Source organism: Toxotes jaculatrix, chromosome 20 (assembly GCF_017976425.1).
Source record: "Toxotes jaculatrix isolate fToxJac2 chromosome 20, fToxJac2.pri, whole genome shotgun sequence".
NCBI classification, from domain to species: domain Eukaryota; kingdom Metazoa; phylum Chordata; class Actinopteri; family Toxotidae; genus Toxotes; species Toxotes jaculatrix.
In genome coordinates this window covers 5,902,129-5,919,133 of record NC_054413.1, presented here as the reverse complement: position 1 = coordinate 5,919,133, position 17,005 = coordinate 5,902,129, and the positions used below count along the sequence as shown (strand labels likewise).

General features: G+C 41.3%; 3 protein-coding genes across 4 annotated transcripts; 1 reads left to right on the top strand and 2 right to left on the bottom strand.

Moving 5' to 3' along the window:
• The first annotated feature begins 350 nt into the window (after positions 1–350).
• fastkd3 (FAST kinase domains 3) lies at positions 351–3,523 on the top strand. 2 transcript variants are annotated; one of them, XM_041065590.1, is made up of 7 exons: positions 351–420; positions 761–2,257; positions 2,361–2,446; positions 2,605–2,779; positions 2,869–2,938; positions 3,024–3,138; positions 3,259–3,523. In XM_041065590.1, the coding sequence occupies exons 2-7, from the start codon at positions 790–792 to the stop codon at positions 3,355–3,357; spliced, it is 2,013 nt and encodes a 670-aa protein (XP_040921524.1). In that variant the 5' UTR covers positions 351–420; positions 761–789; the 3' UTR covers positions 3,358–3,523. The 2 variants fall into 2 exon arrangements, with proteins under 2 accessions (XP_040921524.1, XP_040921523.1); XM_041065589.1 differs by having other exon boundaries at positions 353–431.
• A 40-nt stretch (positions 3,524–3,563) lies between these two features.
• Positions 3,564–6,128, bottom strand: chmp5b (charged multivesicular body protein 5b). The gene is made up of 8 exons (XM_041065592.1): positions 5,978–6,128; positions 5,263–5,367; positions 5,006–5,052; positions 4,761–4,854; positions 4,592–4,663; positions 4,345–4,453; positions 4,015–4,130; positions 3,564–3,916 (listed from the first exon to the last, which is right to left on the bottom strand). The coding sequence occupies exons 1-8, from the start codon at positions 6,044–6,046 to the stop codon at positions 3,866–3,868; spliced, it is 663 nt and encodes a 220-aa protein (XP_040921526.1). The 5' UTR covers positions 6,047–6,128; the 3' UTR covers positions 3,564–3,865.
• Positions 6,129–9,456: 3,328 nt separating this feature from the next.
• On the bottom strand, positions 9,457–12,685 carry LOC121200343 (delta-type opioid receptor-like). Its single transcript, XM_041065591.1, has 3 exons — positions 12,441–12,685; positions 10,359–10,711; positions 9,457–9,986 (listed from the first exon to the last, which is right to left on the bottom strand). Exons 1-3 carry the CDS (start codon positions 12,683–12,685, stop codon positions 9,457–9,459), a joined length of 1,128 nt encoding a protein of 375 aa, XP_040921525.1.
• Between the last annotated feature and the right edge of the window lie 4,320 nt (positions 12,686–17,005).

The following is a 17,005-nucleotide window of genomic DNA, read 5'->3' as shown; positions in this document are numbered from 1 at the left end:
AATTACATGACAAGTTCCACGGAGGTCAAAACAGGTTATTAGAGAGACTTGGTAGGGCGATGTGCCGACCACATGAGGATTTCTAGGATGTACAGTATGAGGCGCGAGGATCATGGGAGCAGTTCAGGCTGCGGTAACATTTTTGTCTCACAGCCAATGACAGTAAAAATCAAACAACCCACTGCCTGTAATACAAGTTAAGCAGTTTTTTTTAACTAACAGGAAGCAATATTTAGGTTATACAGCCACTTTTACTATTAATTTCGACTGAAAATAATGTAAAATAAGGTTCAAATCACAAAAATCGAATCTACAGCATCACAGAGGTACGAGATACCTTGAACGCCTCACGGTCGTTACGGAACCACGTTAGGACAGCATCGCCTCTGTCGGTGGCTCCGTGACTCCTTGCCGCCACCGGTAAGGTCCAGGTATGAATTTCACTGGTCTTCTGTCCTTTATTTATCACTCTGAGTTTAGTTGTCAGCGTCAAGAAATCTTAAGAAACGCTAATAACCGGAATAGGAGCGTAACTCGTATGAGATAACCAGGAAGCTAGCGGCTAAGTGGCTAGCATTGGCTAACAGCATACTTCAAGGTTGGTTAGTTAACAGCTAGAGTTAGAGTAACGACTTATGTGGTTGAGTACTGTAGTTGCTAGTGATCTTGTTCTCTAATTTACACACATTGTACTCTCTAGAAAGGCTCTGTAAACATCTTCTTGTTTTTAAAGCTTTGTTTTTCATTGTTTGTGAATCAGCTGGGTCTGAGGAGTCCTGGACCGGGGTCATGGCTTTTAAGGTGATCCGGAGATTTCCGCTTCCCGGGCAGTTCGGGATTCAGCGCCACCTTCCCGTTGCACCTGTCTGCCCCTTCACCAGGCTCCCAAGAACCAGCAGTGCAGATCAGCCCTCATGTGTGGCCTGCGTGTGCACCTCAGCCGGCCGCTGCATCAGAAGGCAGGGCTGCAGGAAGTTCCAGCCGGATTGTGGGATTAGGAGCCTGTCCACCATAGTCAGGGAGCCTTACTTTGTCGCCAGTAGCTCTGTAGGACTTCACAAGGATTCAGTCCCCCGTTTCCGTCTGACCCAAATGCATCGACCCACAGCTGCAGAGGAGCAGGTTTTCCAGGAGCGTCTAGAGAGCTGCTCCTCATCCCGGCAGGTCTGCAAACTGCTGCGCTCAGTGGAGATCTTGTCTGACACCATGGCTGCAGCAGCACTTCACCGGGTAGCTGACCTGGAGCAGGAGGGAAACTCTCTGAAGGACCCCACAGTGCTGGAGAAGGACACCATCAGGGCCCTGTGCTTCCAGCTGGAGCAGGACTCTGGAAGACTTACGGATGCTGGGCTGGTATCAGCTCTCCTGGCCTGCACACGCCTCTTCTTAGATCCTTGGAGCACTCTGATGGTGCGGCTAGTGTCTGAGAGCCAGGACAGGCTAGACAGGGGTCAGATGAGTGTAGGGCAGCTGGGTACCTTAGGCCAAGCGATGCTAGCCATAGAGGGTCCTGGCTGTGTGATGCTGCAGCAGTTGATGGAGGACATCCAGAAGCAGGAGCCTGCCCAGTGGAGTCTATCGGATCTCATTGCTGTTTATAGGCTTCTGCAAAGTGGTGTCTGTGAAGATGGGAAATACAGAGACTTGTTGAATGCCATGCACACCCACGCTGTGACAGTCACCTCCCGTATGGATCCTGCCGCTGTCAGCACGCTGCTCAGTGCTCTTGTGACCCTGAACCAGACCCAGGCCATGCCTCTAGTGATCAATCTGTGTAAGCAGGCTGTGCGGCATGTACCTCACTTCACTGATGAGGAGCTTGCCCTTGTGGTTGGGGCGCTAATCCACTTTGGTCACAGCGATCATTACTTTGTGCAGGCGATGGAGAAGTACGTTCCCACAGTAGCATTCACCTCCCAGCCAGAGACAGTTACTAAGGTGATGCAGTTCTTTAGCCGGAGGAACATCTTATCTCCAACTGTGTTTGACGCTGTCGCTGAGAGCTTTGTATACCGAGCGGACGACTACAGCACCAGCCAGGTGGCCAGGCAGATCATGGCCTTTGGAAAGCTGGGATACCTTCCACCTAATGCAGGCGACGTGTTCAGGAAAGTTGAAAGCATCCTGCACACACGCTTTTCACAATTCCAGCCTCGAGCACTGCTCAACCTACTCCACTCCTGCATCCTGGTGGAGAGGTTCCCTGTTAATTTTGTCTCCAAAGTCTTTGGCAGTTACTTTCTCCAGCAGCTGCAAGGTAAAACATCCTGTCAGACACTTACTACATATACATGAGTGCATGATTAAAGATAAAATCGTTATCTCTTGTTGACATTTTTGTCTTTGTTTCTGTGCTGCAGAGCAAGGCACAGGAATGGATCGGACCATCCTGGCACAGCTGACTCAGCTCTACATGACTGTGAAGTTGGAGTGTCCTTTCTATGCGGTAAAGTATTTCAAACTATGTCAGGGGTTAAATATGTTAAAGATAAGAACGACAAAGGCGTAATGGACAGTCAGAAACCTGTAGCTTAACCCTCTAGCTTAACATACCATCAGTATGCAAGGTTCCGTGCGTTCCACTTATCTCATGTTTTTCATCAGGGTCCCAGGCTCCATCCGAAGTACCGCGTCAAGTCTTTCCTCACGTACGGACGCTCCCTGGAGACGCCGGTGGATCCACACCTGTACAACTCTGTGAAAACTGGACTGATTGAATTGCTTGGGGCTCGTTCATACTTTGGATCCAGGGTTCTGACGCCGTACTGCTACACACTTGGTAACAGAAACACAACATGGTTTATGTCCCTAATTGTTTCCTATAGGTTACCTACAAAGGGCCTAATATGTATTCTGTTGTTTTTGTAGATGTGGAGATTAAACTTGATGAAGAGGGATATGTGCTGCCTGCCAGTCACACTGATGAAGTGTACAAAAGGTAATTTTTTTTTGTATTATATAAGGTTTTACTAAATACGAAGTCCTTCTGATGTTCATCTCTGAGAGCTGACGTGTGATTGCAGAATAGCTCTTTGCATTGATGGACAAAAGAGGTTCACTGCAAACGTCAGGCAACTGCTTGGAAAGGAGGCCATCAAGCAGCGACACCTGAGGCTTCTGGGATATGAAGTTGTTCAGGTTAGACCCTCACCTTCACTGTCTCTGCACACAGAGACAGATCAGTTTTCTGTTGACCTGCTCAATCTTTTCTTTTTATGGAATGACTAAATAAGGATGCTTTTCCTTTCCTGTTTCTAGATTCCTTACTATGAATTTGACAAACTGCAAAACAGGAACAGCGTGGTGGAGTACCTGCACCAAAAAATCTTCCCTCACACTTACAGGCTGAGCTGGTGATAATAAAAACGAAATATGCTGTGGATGTTACATCAGGGGCCTTGAGCCTGTTCTAACTAAAAGAAAACCAGTACTTATTTTTGCTAATAAGTATCACGAAATGAATGTTTAAGTTATTGATTACGCAGTTCCACATATTTAACTTTACAATAAAGTGGCTTTTGTACAAACGATGACTTTCGAATGACTTAAGTGTGTCACGTGAATTATTGTTTGAAAAATATAATTTATTTTGCTCTTGCCAACACAATGCTGCAGAAACTGTACAAAGTTAAGAGAATCCCGATTCCAGCCCTCACCTCGGATACATATGAAACAAGCTCGCTAATATAGAATAATCAATGTTTGATTAAGAAACCTGATGTGATGTTATCGTTTCCATCATTAACAGGACAGAAGACGCTTTGGTTTGCAGTTCTTCCCTCTAAAGCTGGGAGTGTCATTTAGTTAAATACAAAAAAAAGGCTATGATACATGTAAAACTAGCATTAGTGTTCTCATTGGCTCTTTATGTAGCAGGAATCTGAGGAAGGCCAAATTCATCCACCAGAACACCATCCTAGGACACAAAAAAGAACACGCATTAGTCAGTCCAAGTTGTTGTAAGCTGATGCTGAAATTCATATAAAACCGAACAGTTCTTAAACAGTAGGGTACCCTGTTGGTTGACTTGTCGCCAGGCAGACCCTCTGGGATGGAAGGAGCTGTCGAGGCCTCATCCAGGTAGGAGCTGTCCTCATCCATCAGGAGCTCATCTCCCAAAGCGTCCAGCTCTGTGGACACAAGAGTTTAAGCTCTCATCAGAAAATATCGGACTGCACCGCCAGGGTCTTGGTCAACAACATTTTTAATCAGTCGTCTTTTATTGGTCATGAGCTTATAGTTGACATTGCCACTTGCCGCTGAACATGAATATCTGGTCTTTTAATATGTGATAAAAATATCTCAGCTTTGGACTCCGTAAAAAAAAAGTAATGTTTTCCTGACCTGCTTCCAAGTCGTCCTCATCAATGTCAGGCGTGCCATAGCTTCTGCTCAGTGACTCCTGGATTTCATTGGCATCCTCCATCATGTCCTCCAGCTGATCTTGAAGATCCTGAATATTAAAGACAGTAAAGTGTTAAGATGTTCTGCTCTGTATTGTGCCAAAAGCTGAACAAATTTAGGTCCCAAACTCACACATGAAACAAGTTGAGTCCAGTATCTAAGAATTACATACTACTGAAGCAAATACCTCAATTTGATCAATTTTCACGTTCTTGTACGCTTTCTTCATGTCTTTGAGGCCGACTTTCATGGCATCAACCTAAAAAAAAAACAACAAAAAAACAAATGTTAGCAGAAAAACACTTTCCCCCCTCCAAAGAAGTTAGTTTTCTAGATGTAAAATTTATCCCTCTTACTGTGGTTTTAGTGTCTTTAAGGGTCTGGATTGTGTAGTTTGTTTGTTCCATGTTAAACGACTGCTGCATGAGGTTATCTCTCTGGCCCTCATACCTGGAGGACACGCAGATAACATAAAGTTAGGCTTTTGTAGTAGCTGGATAAAGGAATATAAGAAGATTTGGTAATTAAACCAAATCGTGAACATTAACATTTATTTTACATGGTTAATAATAAAAACGCTGGTGTTTCTATAAGTACTTACATTCTCTTCTGCTTCAGAACTCTAATAGCCTTTTGCTTAACCATGTTCTAGTAGAAGAAAAAATGAATAAGAATACTTCACAGGTAATATGAACAGCTGATCAACAATAAACATGAACTGGACATAAGTATATGATGAGCAGGTTAGGGTACTGAACCTCAGTACGTTCTTATATGTGTGGTGCTGAGTACCAAAAACTGTCAGACAGAGGCCGTTCTCATCTTTGTTTTACAGCAGCACAGGACTTGAAATCTCACCTTTGAAGGTCCATCTCTCATCTTTTTCATCTGATCCTTGTACTTGACAAGTTCGGCATCTAGTCTGGCAATCTTCTTGTCAATGGACTCTGCCCGAGAATCAACCTTAAAGCAGAAAAGTTTTTTTTTTTTTTTTTTTTTTTAACATTTTAACAGAGGCTTTCCAAAATAAACTCAACTCAGAATGACTTTACTAATTTTGTGGGCCGGAATTGGAACTAAATGACTCCCTTCACATACCATATATCACGTGTTTCGTCCTCTTAACTCAGCTCCAGTCAGCTAATAATACCTCTGGCCTGACAAATAACCTGTATAACTGGTTGATGTCTGCCATCTCACTGAGAGGATGACATGGTTTCTGCTGTATGACTCTCAAAAGGCTTAAATTCCTGCCCAAAATTACATAACGCTGATTCATTAACTGAACAGAAACATATTGTTTCATTTAAAAACCTTATACATCGTGTTAAGTACAAACGTCTACTTGGCAACCCAACCTGAAATTAATAATGATAAACAAATGATTAATATATGAACTAGTAAACTTGTCTTTTAAATGACAAAATGCCTTTTAAATATGACAAACCCTCGCCTTGTTTCTGCTCATAAACTTGGCTAACAGTTAGCTGCCCCAGCCGAGAAGGGCTCCATCTTTGTTTACTTTACTCAAGACAGAAAACAGACAAAAAACTTGTTTTAAGATTATACATACGGTTCCTATGCAGTCCGTAAGGTTCGGCGGCGGACCTTTGGCTTTTCCTCTGCCAAATATGCGGTTCATTTTGGCGAAATTAAGGCTTAAAATGCAGATGAACGCCGCGTTAGCTCGCTGTCACCGTCCTACTGAGGGAAAACACCCGGAAGAGACTTTCAGACGACGTCAGAGCGGTCACATGATCATTACTCAGCCGCTCCCTCCACAGTGCTCTTGTTTATTGTGTTTATTTTTAAATCAACTAGACAAAACAACGTTTGTTTATTTGCTTCATGTTCAAATATTTGTTTGTGTTTGTTTTCCTCATCTATTGTGCTTCTATTAAAGCCCCTTACCTTAAAATAAGACAATGGGCCAGCTGTTTATTATTAACTTAGTGTATTGTTTTTTTCCCCTATTGTTGCCTTAGACTTGTAAATAAAAACAGACAAAAAATGTCACTCAAGGTGGCCAGCAAGGTGACTGGGGTGCAACAAGCCAAGCTTTGAGACGTGTAGTAAAAGACTGATCCAGTGAGTCTCAGGTGATCTTTGAATGTCCTGAACAACTACTGCTTGAAGAGTTTAGCTACAGGATGCTCAAAACAAAGACACACCATGCTAGGCTCTTTTTTAATTTCTGTGATCACTGAACTGCTTAATTTCTTTATGTAATGCAGGAATGTACACACCTTTCTCATACCTGGAGCTGAACTGTATTTGTCCCCGGTCTACTTTTGTAAACAGTACACTACTAATGTTTCTGGCAGTTTTTTTTTTTTTTTTAACTTTTAAACCATGTTTTTAATTTCAGCATTTTTATTTATTTTTGTGACCAGTGTGTTTTGTTGTGTGTTTTTCTGTCAATCATTTCAGTACTAATGTAGATGGCTGTAGTGAAGCTTCTGCACATGTCAAATTATGTGAATGCAGCAGTCAATCACTGCAGGATTTATTTATTTACCAGACTACATGTATTTTAGTAATGTCATGTTCTGTCCTCTGGAGGGAGCTGCTGGCATACACTAAAACACTGAACCGAAACCCGCAGAAGACTCCAGACGTCACACCAGAACTTGTCTCCTTGCTGAAAATGAAAACTGCTTTTCTATTAAACTGTGTTTCAAAGTAAGCCAGTGAGAGAGTTTTCTCTTAAAATGAGATATCCAAAGCTAATGGTGCAGGGTGAATATAGAAATAGATTTGTGAGTATCAGTGCTGAACACCAGGGGGAATTCACAAATTCAAACTGACAAACAAGATGAGCTCGTCACTGCAAGAGAAGAGAGTCAATGTGGAATTGTTAAACTGGCTTTAATGTTAAGCAGTTCACAGACAGGGTGTTTTGATCAATACATCTCCTGCTCGGTTGACAGCAGACAAAGCCAATGTACAACAGCAGGTTTAACACAGAGACTGAAAAAAAATAGTAATAATAATGACATATTGGTCACAGTGAAGTTTCTGAGAATAAGGTATTTTATTTTTTTGTCAAGTAACAGAACTTACTAACTGTGCTATATCTATTTTTATGCCAGTACACCTGTTGTGGCAAAAGATTTATTAACAGTTTAATAAAAGGTTTATCCCAAACCCACAAAGCTCTGCTTTAGAGACACAAGAGTGACACTGAAAGTGTTTATAGAAATGGGTTTGTTAGACATTAGCTGAAGTTCTTCTCTAATGGGACAGATGAGTCTATACTGTGATTAATCATTCTGTTTATATAATACAGAGTCTATTTGCAGTACATTCAAAACAGCACAGTCCATCAAGCATATAGGCTGCTGATGTTGCATTAACTATCATAGCAATGATTATTGACATGCTACAAATACAGTATATTTCAATGATGTCTGTGCAAAGATTTTCTTTTTTGTAATCTATACAAAATAAGTAATTGTATACATACTATCATACTGTACATTTGACAGAATATACTGTATTAACCATGTGCACAACTTGTTAAAAGAGCTATTCATGTTTTCAGATCGCACTGACTGAATATGTCTCCACGATAATAGCATGAGTATTTCAGTAAGACTACATGTATCATGGTAAAAGCTATACACAGCACATGTGATTGAATTATTTACCATTAATTTAACAACTTATCAATCTGGACACAACTCCAGAGTCAAAGCTGATAGAGAGCCCTCTGTCAAATTTTAAATGCACATTCAAGTCCAGGATTTACCCTTTAACTTCTGTCAAGTCAGCTAACCAGCACAATTCAACCTCCTCTCAGAGGTGAAAAGCTTTTGGCACACATCTGCTGTCAGTGATTCATACAACTACCACTGAGATGATAACTGTAAAAAAACAAAAAAACAAAAAAAACAATAACATTTTATCTATGAAGTGCTGTTTGAACCCATTCAACCCATTCATCTTTCCTGAAGTCATTTTCCACTGCTGCAAACATCTTATCCTGGACTGTTAAAGGCACACTTGGCAATAGAAAAAAATGTAGGAAGAAATGACAGAAAAAGGAGAAATGGGTAAAGAAAATGCAGTTACAAGAATAAACATCATAAACACACAGATCCAAAAAGTTATGTAAAACTTGACCCATTTATGTTACTATTTCTATTAACTCCTTGCTAATTTTCCCATTAAACAATTCTCCTGAGAAATCTTTAATCGTATTCTCTCAATTTCTTATACAATAAGTTTGGGACATGTAGCTTTTTTTGGCGATTTCGCTCTCATTATCATTAGTTGTAGACCTGAATTATCTCAGGCTGCAAATAATGATTATTTTTTATAAATAATTAATATGCTGCTAATTTTCCTGATTTATTTTGTCTTTAAAACATCAGTGCAGATGAAAATTACATCTTCAAATGCCTTTTTTAAAATGTAACAAATCCTCAGATTTGAGAAGCTGAAAAACAAAAACACAAAAGTTAGACATTTTTGCTTAAAAAAACAGAACTCAATGATTATTTGATTTTCAAAATATATAAAATTCATATAATTGATGAGCAGCATTAATCCTTTCTCATTAAATTACCATTAATTAGGAATGATTTGAAAACAGATACTGGTGAAGAAGAACTTTAATCACATTAATCTTTTTTCCCTGCTTAAACAAAACTGTCTGCCAGTTTACATCCACCTCCAAGTTTAAATGATAAATATACAGTCTTTATCACAACTGTCATGTGGAAATAAATGAATCAAAGAGGCAAAAGTCACAGCAGAGGGGAGGAGGATGAAGTTATTGTCATGCAGAGGAGGTTGGTGCTTTTGATTCTATGTGGGTTTATGGAAAAGATGGAATTCAGTTTAATGTTTTTTTTAACTTTCATTTGATCTCTGAAATGAAATCAGTGTTGGCACTGGTTAAACGTCAAGAGACACGAACATAAATCCAGTCAACTTTTGCAATAGAGTCAAAATTACAGTCTACATTGCTGATGTGACATGGGTTAAGCCCAGATCATGTGAGTCTTCTTTTCCAATATGGGAAATTGAAGACAGTTCCACTGCTAGTCATGTTGGCTTACTAGTCCCGTCTGGGTTCTCCAGGGGAACAGCGGCCTCCCGCACAGTGCTGGGGGCCTTTTTGCTCCCTGACACCTTCTCACCTTTCAGTTTGGCTGAGAGGCAGAAGTCTTTGAAGCACCGTTTGAAGTTCTCATCCAGAAAGGCATAGAGCACAGGGTTGAGGCTGCTGTTGGTGTAGCCCAGAGCCACGCAGAAGAAGTAGGCGGCCATGATGGCGGTGGTTTCGGGCACACTCACGAGCGCCTTGACCAGGATGAAGATGTGGATGGGCGTCCAGCAGACCACGAACACAGCCACCACCACCACTACAAGTCTGGTGATCCGGCGCAGGTTGCGATCCTTCTCCCGGGAGCCGGACAACATTCGGACACTCTTCAGCCTCAGGACCATGAGGGAGTAGCACACGGTGATGATGAGCACAGGCACAACGAAGGCAAAGACAAACACACATATCTTCATCAGTGTGTCCCAGTACACGTACGGCTCTGGGAACTGTAAGGCACACTCAGTTATGTCTGCAGGAGGAGAAAGAGAGAGGGAGGGAGGATGAAAATGTGAACTAAGTGATGAAGTGCACTCGTGCTTCAACATAAATAAAATTCCACTCTGCGCCGTTCTGTTATCAATTTAGCAAGCTGTTATGGAGCAGCTAATCTGCACTCCAAAGGGTATAGTTTGCTCTAAACTCTACTTTTTTCTGAAAACATCTATATTCAGAAAGGACGACGCACGATGTGTGTCTAATAGAAAACTGATGGATGGACTTCATAGAATATGTTTATGCCTTTCAAATACTATCAGTGCATGCTTGAAGTGAATGTCCAGTGCCTAGAAAATTGGCAGAAACCTTTCAACTTTACTGGGGCATGGTGAAAGCACTTCCTCACCGCTGTTTGTCTGGGTGCCACCCAGAATAAAAGCAGGTATCCCTGCGGCTGAGGACAGGATCCAGATGCACACATTGATCATCTTGGCTTTGATCGGAGTGCGGAAGTCCAGGGCTTTCACCGGGTGGCACACAGCCACGTAGCGATCCACACTCATCATGGTGAGAGTGAAGATACTAGTGAACATGTTGTAGTAGTCGATAGAGATGAAGACCTTGCAAACCACCTCACCAAAGGGCCAGGTATTCAGCAGGTAGTCCGTGCTCTGGAAGGGCATTGTGGTGGTGACGAGGGCATCAGCGAGGGCTAGGTTGAAAATGTAAATGTTGGTGGCCGTCTTCATCTTTGTGTACCTGTTAAACATGCAGAGCACAAGGCTGTCCTTAAATAGTGAGGAGAGAGATGGCCAGAGCTAACCATCCATCCACGGCAGCCGCACCGTGCTTGGCTGATTCTGTAGAGGACGTTTCTACTTGGCTCATTATGAATTAAACATCATCCATTAGTCCATACTGCTTCCTTGAATCAGTAATGTAATTTTTTTTTACTCACACTTCATTGTTATGTATAGTATGCTGCTGATTGCAGGCTGTGTAATCAGCTTGTTTTCTACATTATGCCAGCATTAAAGCTCTATGCTAGTGCTGAAGCCCACAGGACATAAAGAAGAATTAAGATTAAAATAAGGTCCTTCAGAAACACCTATTCTGATTCATAGTACTACACAAAACTGTCATGGCTTACAGGAAGTGATGCATTTTTGTGTATAACAAACACATGCTTCATATAAACTGCATTAAAACAAACAAATAGTAAAAGTCAAAGTTGTCACTTTTCTTTATTCACTGCAAGAAGCAGACAGTCTGTGCTAATGACACACAACAGACAGGGCTAATACTTAAACCTGTATTAACTGAGTCTGATTCGGCCATTTGGGGGCAGCACAACAAGTGAACTTGTGAGTAAAAGGTTGCTTCTTCACACATCAAGCAGACATGGACCAACATTATTATACATTTAAAGTCTTGTTTCTGGACAACTGGTGAGTCTAAGTCCAGTATTCATGCTCTGTTTTGGTCTCCACCATCTCTTGCTGCACTGTTGTCACCGGTGCTGGACAGGGAGCGTACAGTGGGTTTATCAGAGCTTTTTCAGCTGCAGCATTACATTAAAGCAGATTTGTTGCTGTCACACATCATAAATAACACCCAATGAGGTGCAACCAGGCTATCAGCTTGATAAAGCACCACTGGTTTCAACTATGATTAATAAAATATCCACCAGACCATGAGGCTGATTTATAGTATATTGTTATTATGTTTTGGAGGTCTTGGGGGGTTATTAGATTCATAAAATGTGCCACTTTGAAGGGTTCAGGCGCTTCTTACCCAGTGATGGAGGTAGAAATCAATTCTATAGTGCCATACTTTCCACATTCAATGTTGGATGAGAAATGACAGCATTAATCTTAACCCTTTGTTGCCAAACTGCATCTGCAGTTCTCTTGTGACTTTCTATCTGAAAGATTCATCAACTTTAGATGTTGCCCCAGCTGTTTACAAGCACATTACATACCAAGTCTTTCGATAAACAGACTGCATAAGTGGATGTCAGAGCCACATCTCTTGTCCTTCACAGAGACAAGAGATGTGGCTCCGTCCCTAGAGCACAACCAAGAACAAAAGGCAGGCACTAAGGAGAACTTTGACATAGACCAGATGGCCCGAAGGTCACTGTAAAAGCCAAAGGGTTGGTGCCAGTGCCTTCTCCACAAGCAATAACATTTACAAAGGCTGCGGAGAAACGCCTGGACCTCTGTTCATGCTTTTAATCATCCACAAATATATTGCATCCTTAAACTTTTCTGCATTTTGCCAAAAGATATAATGTCCCTTATAACTAATCTTATCTTTTCTCAATTTCCAGAACATTTCCTGTCAAGAGTAAGTTCATGCTGCCACTGCATTTGCTACTTTACATCACAGTAACATTCCCTTTATTTTGCTATGTTAACGTAGAACGTGTTTCTCAGTATCCTATCCTAATATATTTATATATATATTTGTATAAATCTTCCCTTACCTGATGATGACATACATGACGAGGCAGTTGCCCAGTAAACCGACCACAAACACCACGGAGTAGACTGCAGTGATGATGGGGATGATGGGAGACATGCTCTCCTGCTCCCAGCTATCATCGTGGGTCACATTGCGGCTCTCAGAGTATCCGGACATCCACGCTGAGGAATTGACTGGACAGTCCTCCACCAGCGTGGAGAGGCACTTGTTTTCTTCTTTGAAAATTTCAACCGGAGCGCTTTCCATTTTGACACCTGTTTGTTTGGCTGAAACCAAAAGCGGATAAACAAAAATGATGATATGGCATTCAGAGATGAAAAAGGTGGGCAGGTTAGGTGAGACACAAAAGCAACCGTGTAAAGCAACACTTAATTCTCGAAGGGGGGTTAAAAAAAAATGTATGACCATGGTAATGGAAAAACGTGAGTCATGCGCAAACTTCACTTTGGTTCATGGAGCCACTTGTAGATCATGCAAAACACAGTCGGAAATAAACACAGCGCGCCAGCCGCTCAGAAAAAATGCGCACTGTAAACATATCACACACTATAATGTGAAGCTCGCAGGTTACTCACCTTTATCAACCCGAATTAGCGGACGCAGCCTTTAATATAGCCTGTGTATAAATATATATTTTTTAAAAAAACGTATCCTCCCAGTTATTGTTCAGCCCGGCTGGTTTTGTTGCCTTGGTGAAGGTTACAGCTCATCAAAGTTTGTGGATGGCACTGCGCGTCTGGAGAGGAGCAGCAACGGCTTTGCGGACAGCTCGTGCACACGCACTGATGGGGAGGTGGCGCGCAATCAGGCTAGACCCACCACACACACACACACACACACACACACACACACACACACACACACACACACACACACACACAGACTCAAAACAGCCAAGCTTCACCCAAAATATGAGAAGACAGAGCGATGACAATAACCTGCAGGCAGGCGCAGGGCTTCCCACAGCTTCACCGTGTGTCACAGTGGAGTAAAAAAACTGTTGAGCATCATTAACCAAGACATCCCTGATTTGTGTATTGGAGATGTTTAAAGCCTGTGACTAAAATTGCGTTTCAGTAAAATTGTCCTCTGATGAGCCCCCAAATATGCTCACAGCTTTGCAGGATCATAAAAACAAATTTTCTGCTGCACGTTTTAAAGCAAATGTGGCTGTTTATTCAATTTTTGCATTTTCTCTTTCTATTGAAAATAGACAGATGGAGCATCTGAGAGCGAAGCAGAGGGAAGGAAAGATGTGGGAGATGGTGACATTCAGCCCCTGGGCGGTTTGCTGTGTTAGGGTCATCACCACTTTCACCGAACACAGCACAGCACTGCACATTTCAGGGCATTTCTGCTTTAGTGGACAGATTACAATACAGGGACAGGGAAGGGAGATGATATATGACCAAGGTCTAACGCAGGCAAACCACCCAACCAGCAAACAGCATGGCCCATCATTTCACCCTTTAAGTCATTTTTAAAAGTTAAAGCCGGCACACTCCAGATTTTGCTGCTTTTTGAGCATCACTAAAATCCTCATGATTTCTTTTGTGTTAAAAGCAAACAGTTTGTTGTATCGTATTTAGCTTTTTAAAAACATGTTCATGTGTCAAAAATGCTGATTGACCTGTCAGGATCTGAGGAACAATTTACAGATTTTGTTCAAAGGTTAATTTCTACTCCAGTACGAGCAAGAAAATATTTTCAAACATCTACCGTATAGAGGCGTTTCTAGCTCTGAAACCTCCCGGCCTGATGTATCCAGCTTGGTTCTGTGTTTTAAAGGATCCCCTGCAGTGTCGGTGCCAAGAAACAGCTCTGCTTTATCCCTCAAGACTAGCACCACAAGCTGTTAGTGAGCTAAGTATGATGGTAGCTGGTGAAGTATGTTAGATGGCAAAGTTGCACAAATGTTTGAGGTGTATCTGGCAGCACAAATATAAACAGCAAAACAACCAGTGCAAAGAAGAAATAGAAATTATATGAGTGAAATGATAAAGTCAATACCTTTAACAAAAATAGTATATAGATGTGTGTGTATGTGTTAAGACATAATGTAGTGGGTTTGTGGGATGTTAAGCTGTTGTCTTATTTAAAACTGTATTTTTTTTTTTTTAACTTTTGTGATGACTCCTCTTTTAGGAGCCTACATATTATACCACATTACACTATATGATATTCTTCAGTAGCATCAAACACAGCAAACGTTAAGGCTGCACTGACTCATGGATTACATGAAACTATCAGACTAAAAATAAGAAACTTATAGATGTTTACATTAGTTTCATTATGGCGATGATTTGTGTTAATATTACACAACAGTGATTTACAGTGGATCACGATGTGACTCATACTCAGCATGTTATCGGTCAGCCAATCTACTACAGTGCAGCTAATGTCTGAGGATATAAAAAAAGTCTCATTTGTTGAGTCCTCAAGGCTCTTGAGGAGCCATGGATCTGTGAGCTTTTGTCAGTAATTATAGGGAATATAAGGGAAAAAAAACAAAAAACAATGAAAAGTCAAAAGTCATTATTGCAGAAAAAAAAGAATTTAAACAGATTCATACTAAGTAATGAATGAGCTCATTTCTGCTCCGGGTATCTGCTTCCATTACATTTCTTTATAGTCAGGAATTTCTCTGGGTAGCAAGCAGGCCAATGAATTGGAGCTCAAGGAAATGGAAAAGTATCTGCAGATGTATTTTCCTATCCACCCACACTAATTGTTAATTTAGTGAATTCTCTCTCTTTTTTTAAATATAAAACTCATAAAATACATTTTAAAAAAAAACAAAAATGAGGAAAAGACAACAACAAAGTAAATAAATAAATAAAAGCAACACTAAGAACACAGATCAAGAAGGAGTATATATCCTGGGATGATGTATCTTGAGGATTTAACAGTGATGGATATATGTGTAAAGAGCAGTGTGTGGGTGGACATGGGTAAGAGTGCGTGCGTGTAGTGCTGCTGGCACATCTGTAACGAGCGAGTGTGCTGAGGTATGTGTGTGTCTGTGTGTGTAAATAGGGTGTGTGTGATATGTGGAGTTTCCAGTCATCATCAAGTCAAATTGCAATATTGGCCTGATGATGATGCTGATGATGATGATGATGATGATGATGATGCTGATGATGCTGATGATGATGATGATGATGATGATGATGATGATGATGATGATGGGGATCCACTGAGAAAAAAAGTAATGTGATTACAGCTCATCCTAAGGGGAACATGGTTGTCTATAAATGTTTGGTACATTCATGACAATAATTACGTGAATTAATATTTGCTGCTGAGAGTTGAGCTAAGGATTTGGAGCGAGTTATGGGGCTCTTGCAGGCAATCGACCGTGATGTTTATGCAAATTTTTTCCTGAAATGCACTTACTGTTTTGCAAATTTTGAGGATGATTTGAGAAAAGCACCAAAGCGGATGAGAAGCTGTTGAGACATTTTTACTTAAAATCACAAATGTCAACCTCCGGATCATCCAAGTAGCTAAGGTGCATCCTGTGGGAAGTCTGAACCAAAGACGTAGACTTGCTGATTGACCTTGGCATCTTATGTTGAAACTTACTTGCATTGGTGACATTTATATAACAGCTTAACATGTGAATTTCATTTTTAAACCTTAGACAACGTTGCTGTAGACCCAGATATTTGCTTTAATCTACTGTAGACCCCTGCTGTAATCATCTGTACACATCTGTCCAGAGACGTCGTAAAGAGACATCCATCCATCCAAACAAATCCGGTTCAAGCTGCGCCGGCATACATCCCGCTGTTGTGTCCTTGAATAAATCATTGAATCTGTGCCGCCTCCAGGACTCTCCAGCCGGCTCTGACCCCTGACCCCCACTGCAAGAGGAGCAAGCTCAAGTCAGTTTCCTTTCAGGAATCAATACAACATCAAATATTCTAATTAAATCCCCTCCTTCCTCCACACACACTCTGCCGAGCTTAAAAACAATACTACTGTACATGTGAACACACACACAGTTTTGTCACTGTCTCTGTAAGATTTTCAAGTGTATATCCACAGTGAGGGATTAAATAGATTTAAGAGAAGATTACTTTGATAGTCTGTGGCTGTGCACACCCACACACAGCATGAGATCTGAGTTGTGCTTGGTGCTATTTTGAGAGCCAATACAGTAATGTGTGATTTGTAGCTTCTTCTATCACAAATGTTTTGATGGTGCGGTCAGCAACAGATTCAAAGTAAATCCCAACATCCAACAATATTTAAGACAGACAGACCGACATCTTCTTACAGCTACTTTCAGCATCACAATCTCTATCTGATCTATTTTAATCCATATACCAAAACTTGATGTGAAAACACACTGACAGGCGGTTTAGTTGATCTTGCTGTTTACTAATGTAAAACACTGATGATGACATTCACAGTTTGCTCATAATTTGCTTTTGTGAAGATGCGTGGGAGGCCAGTGGAGAATCTCTCGCAGCTTTGTCTGAACCACACAGTCATGGAAGGACAGATGGATGCCATAACATGTTTGCATTTCGTTCGCCCGTGCGGAGACGAATCTTGGAT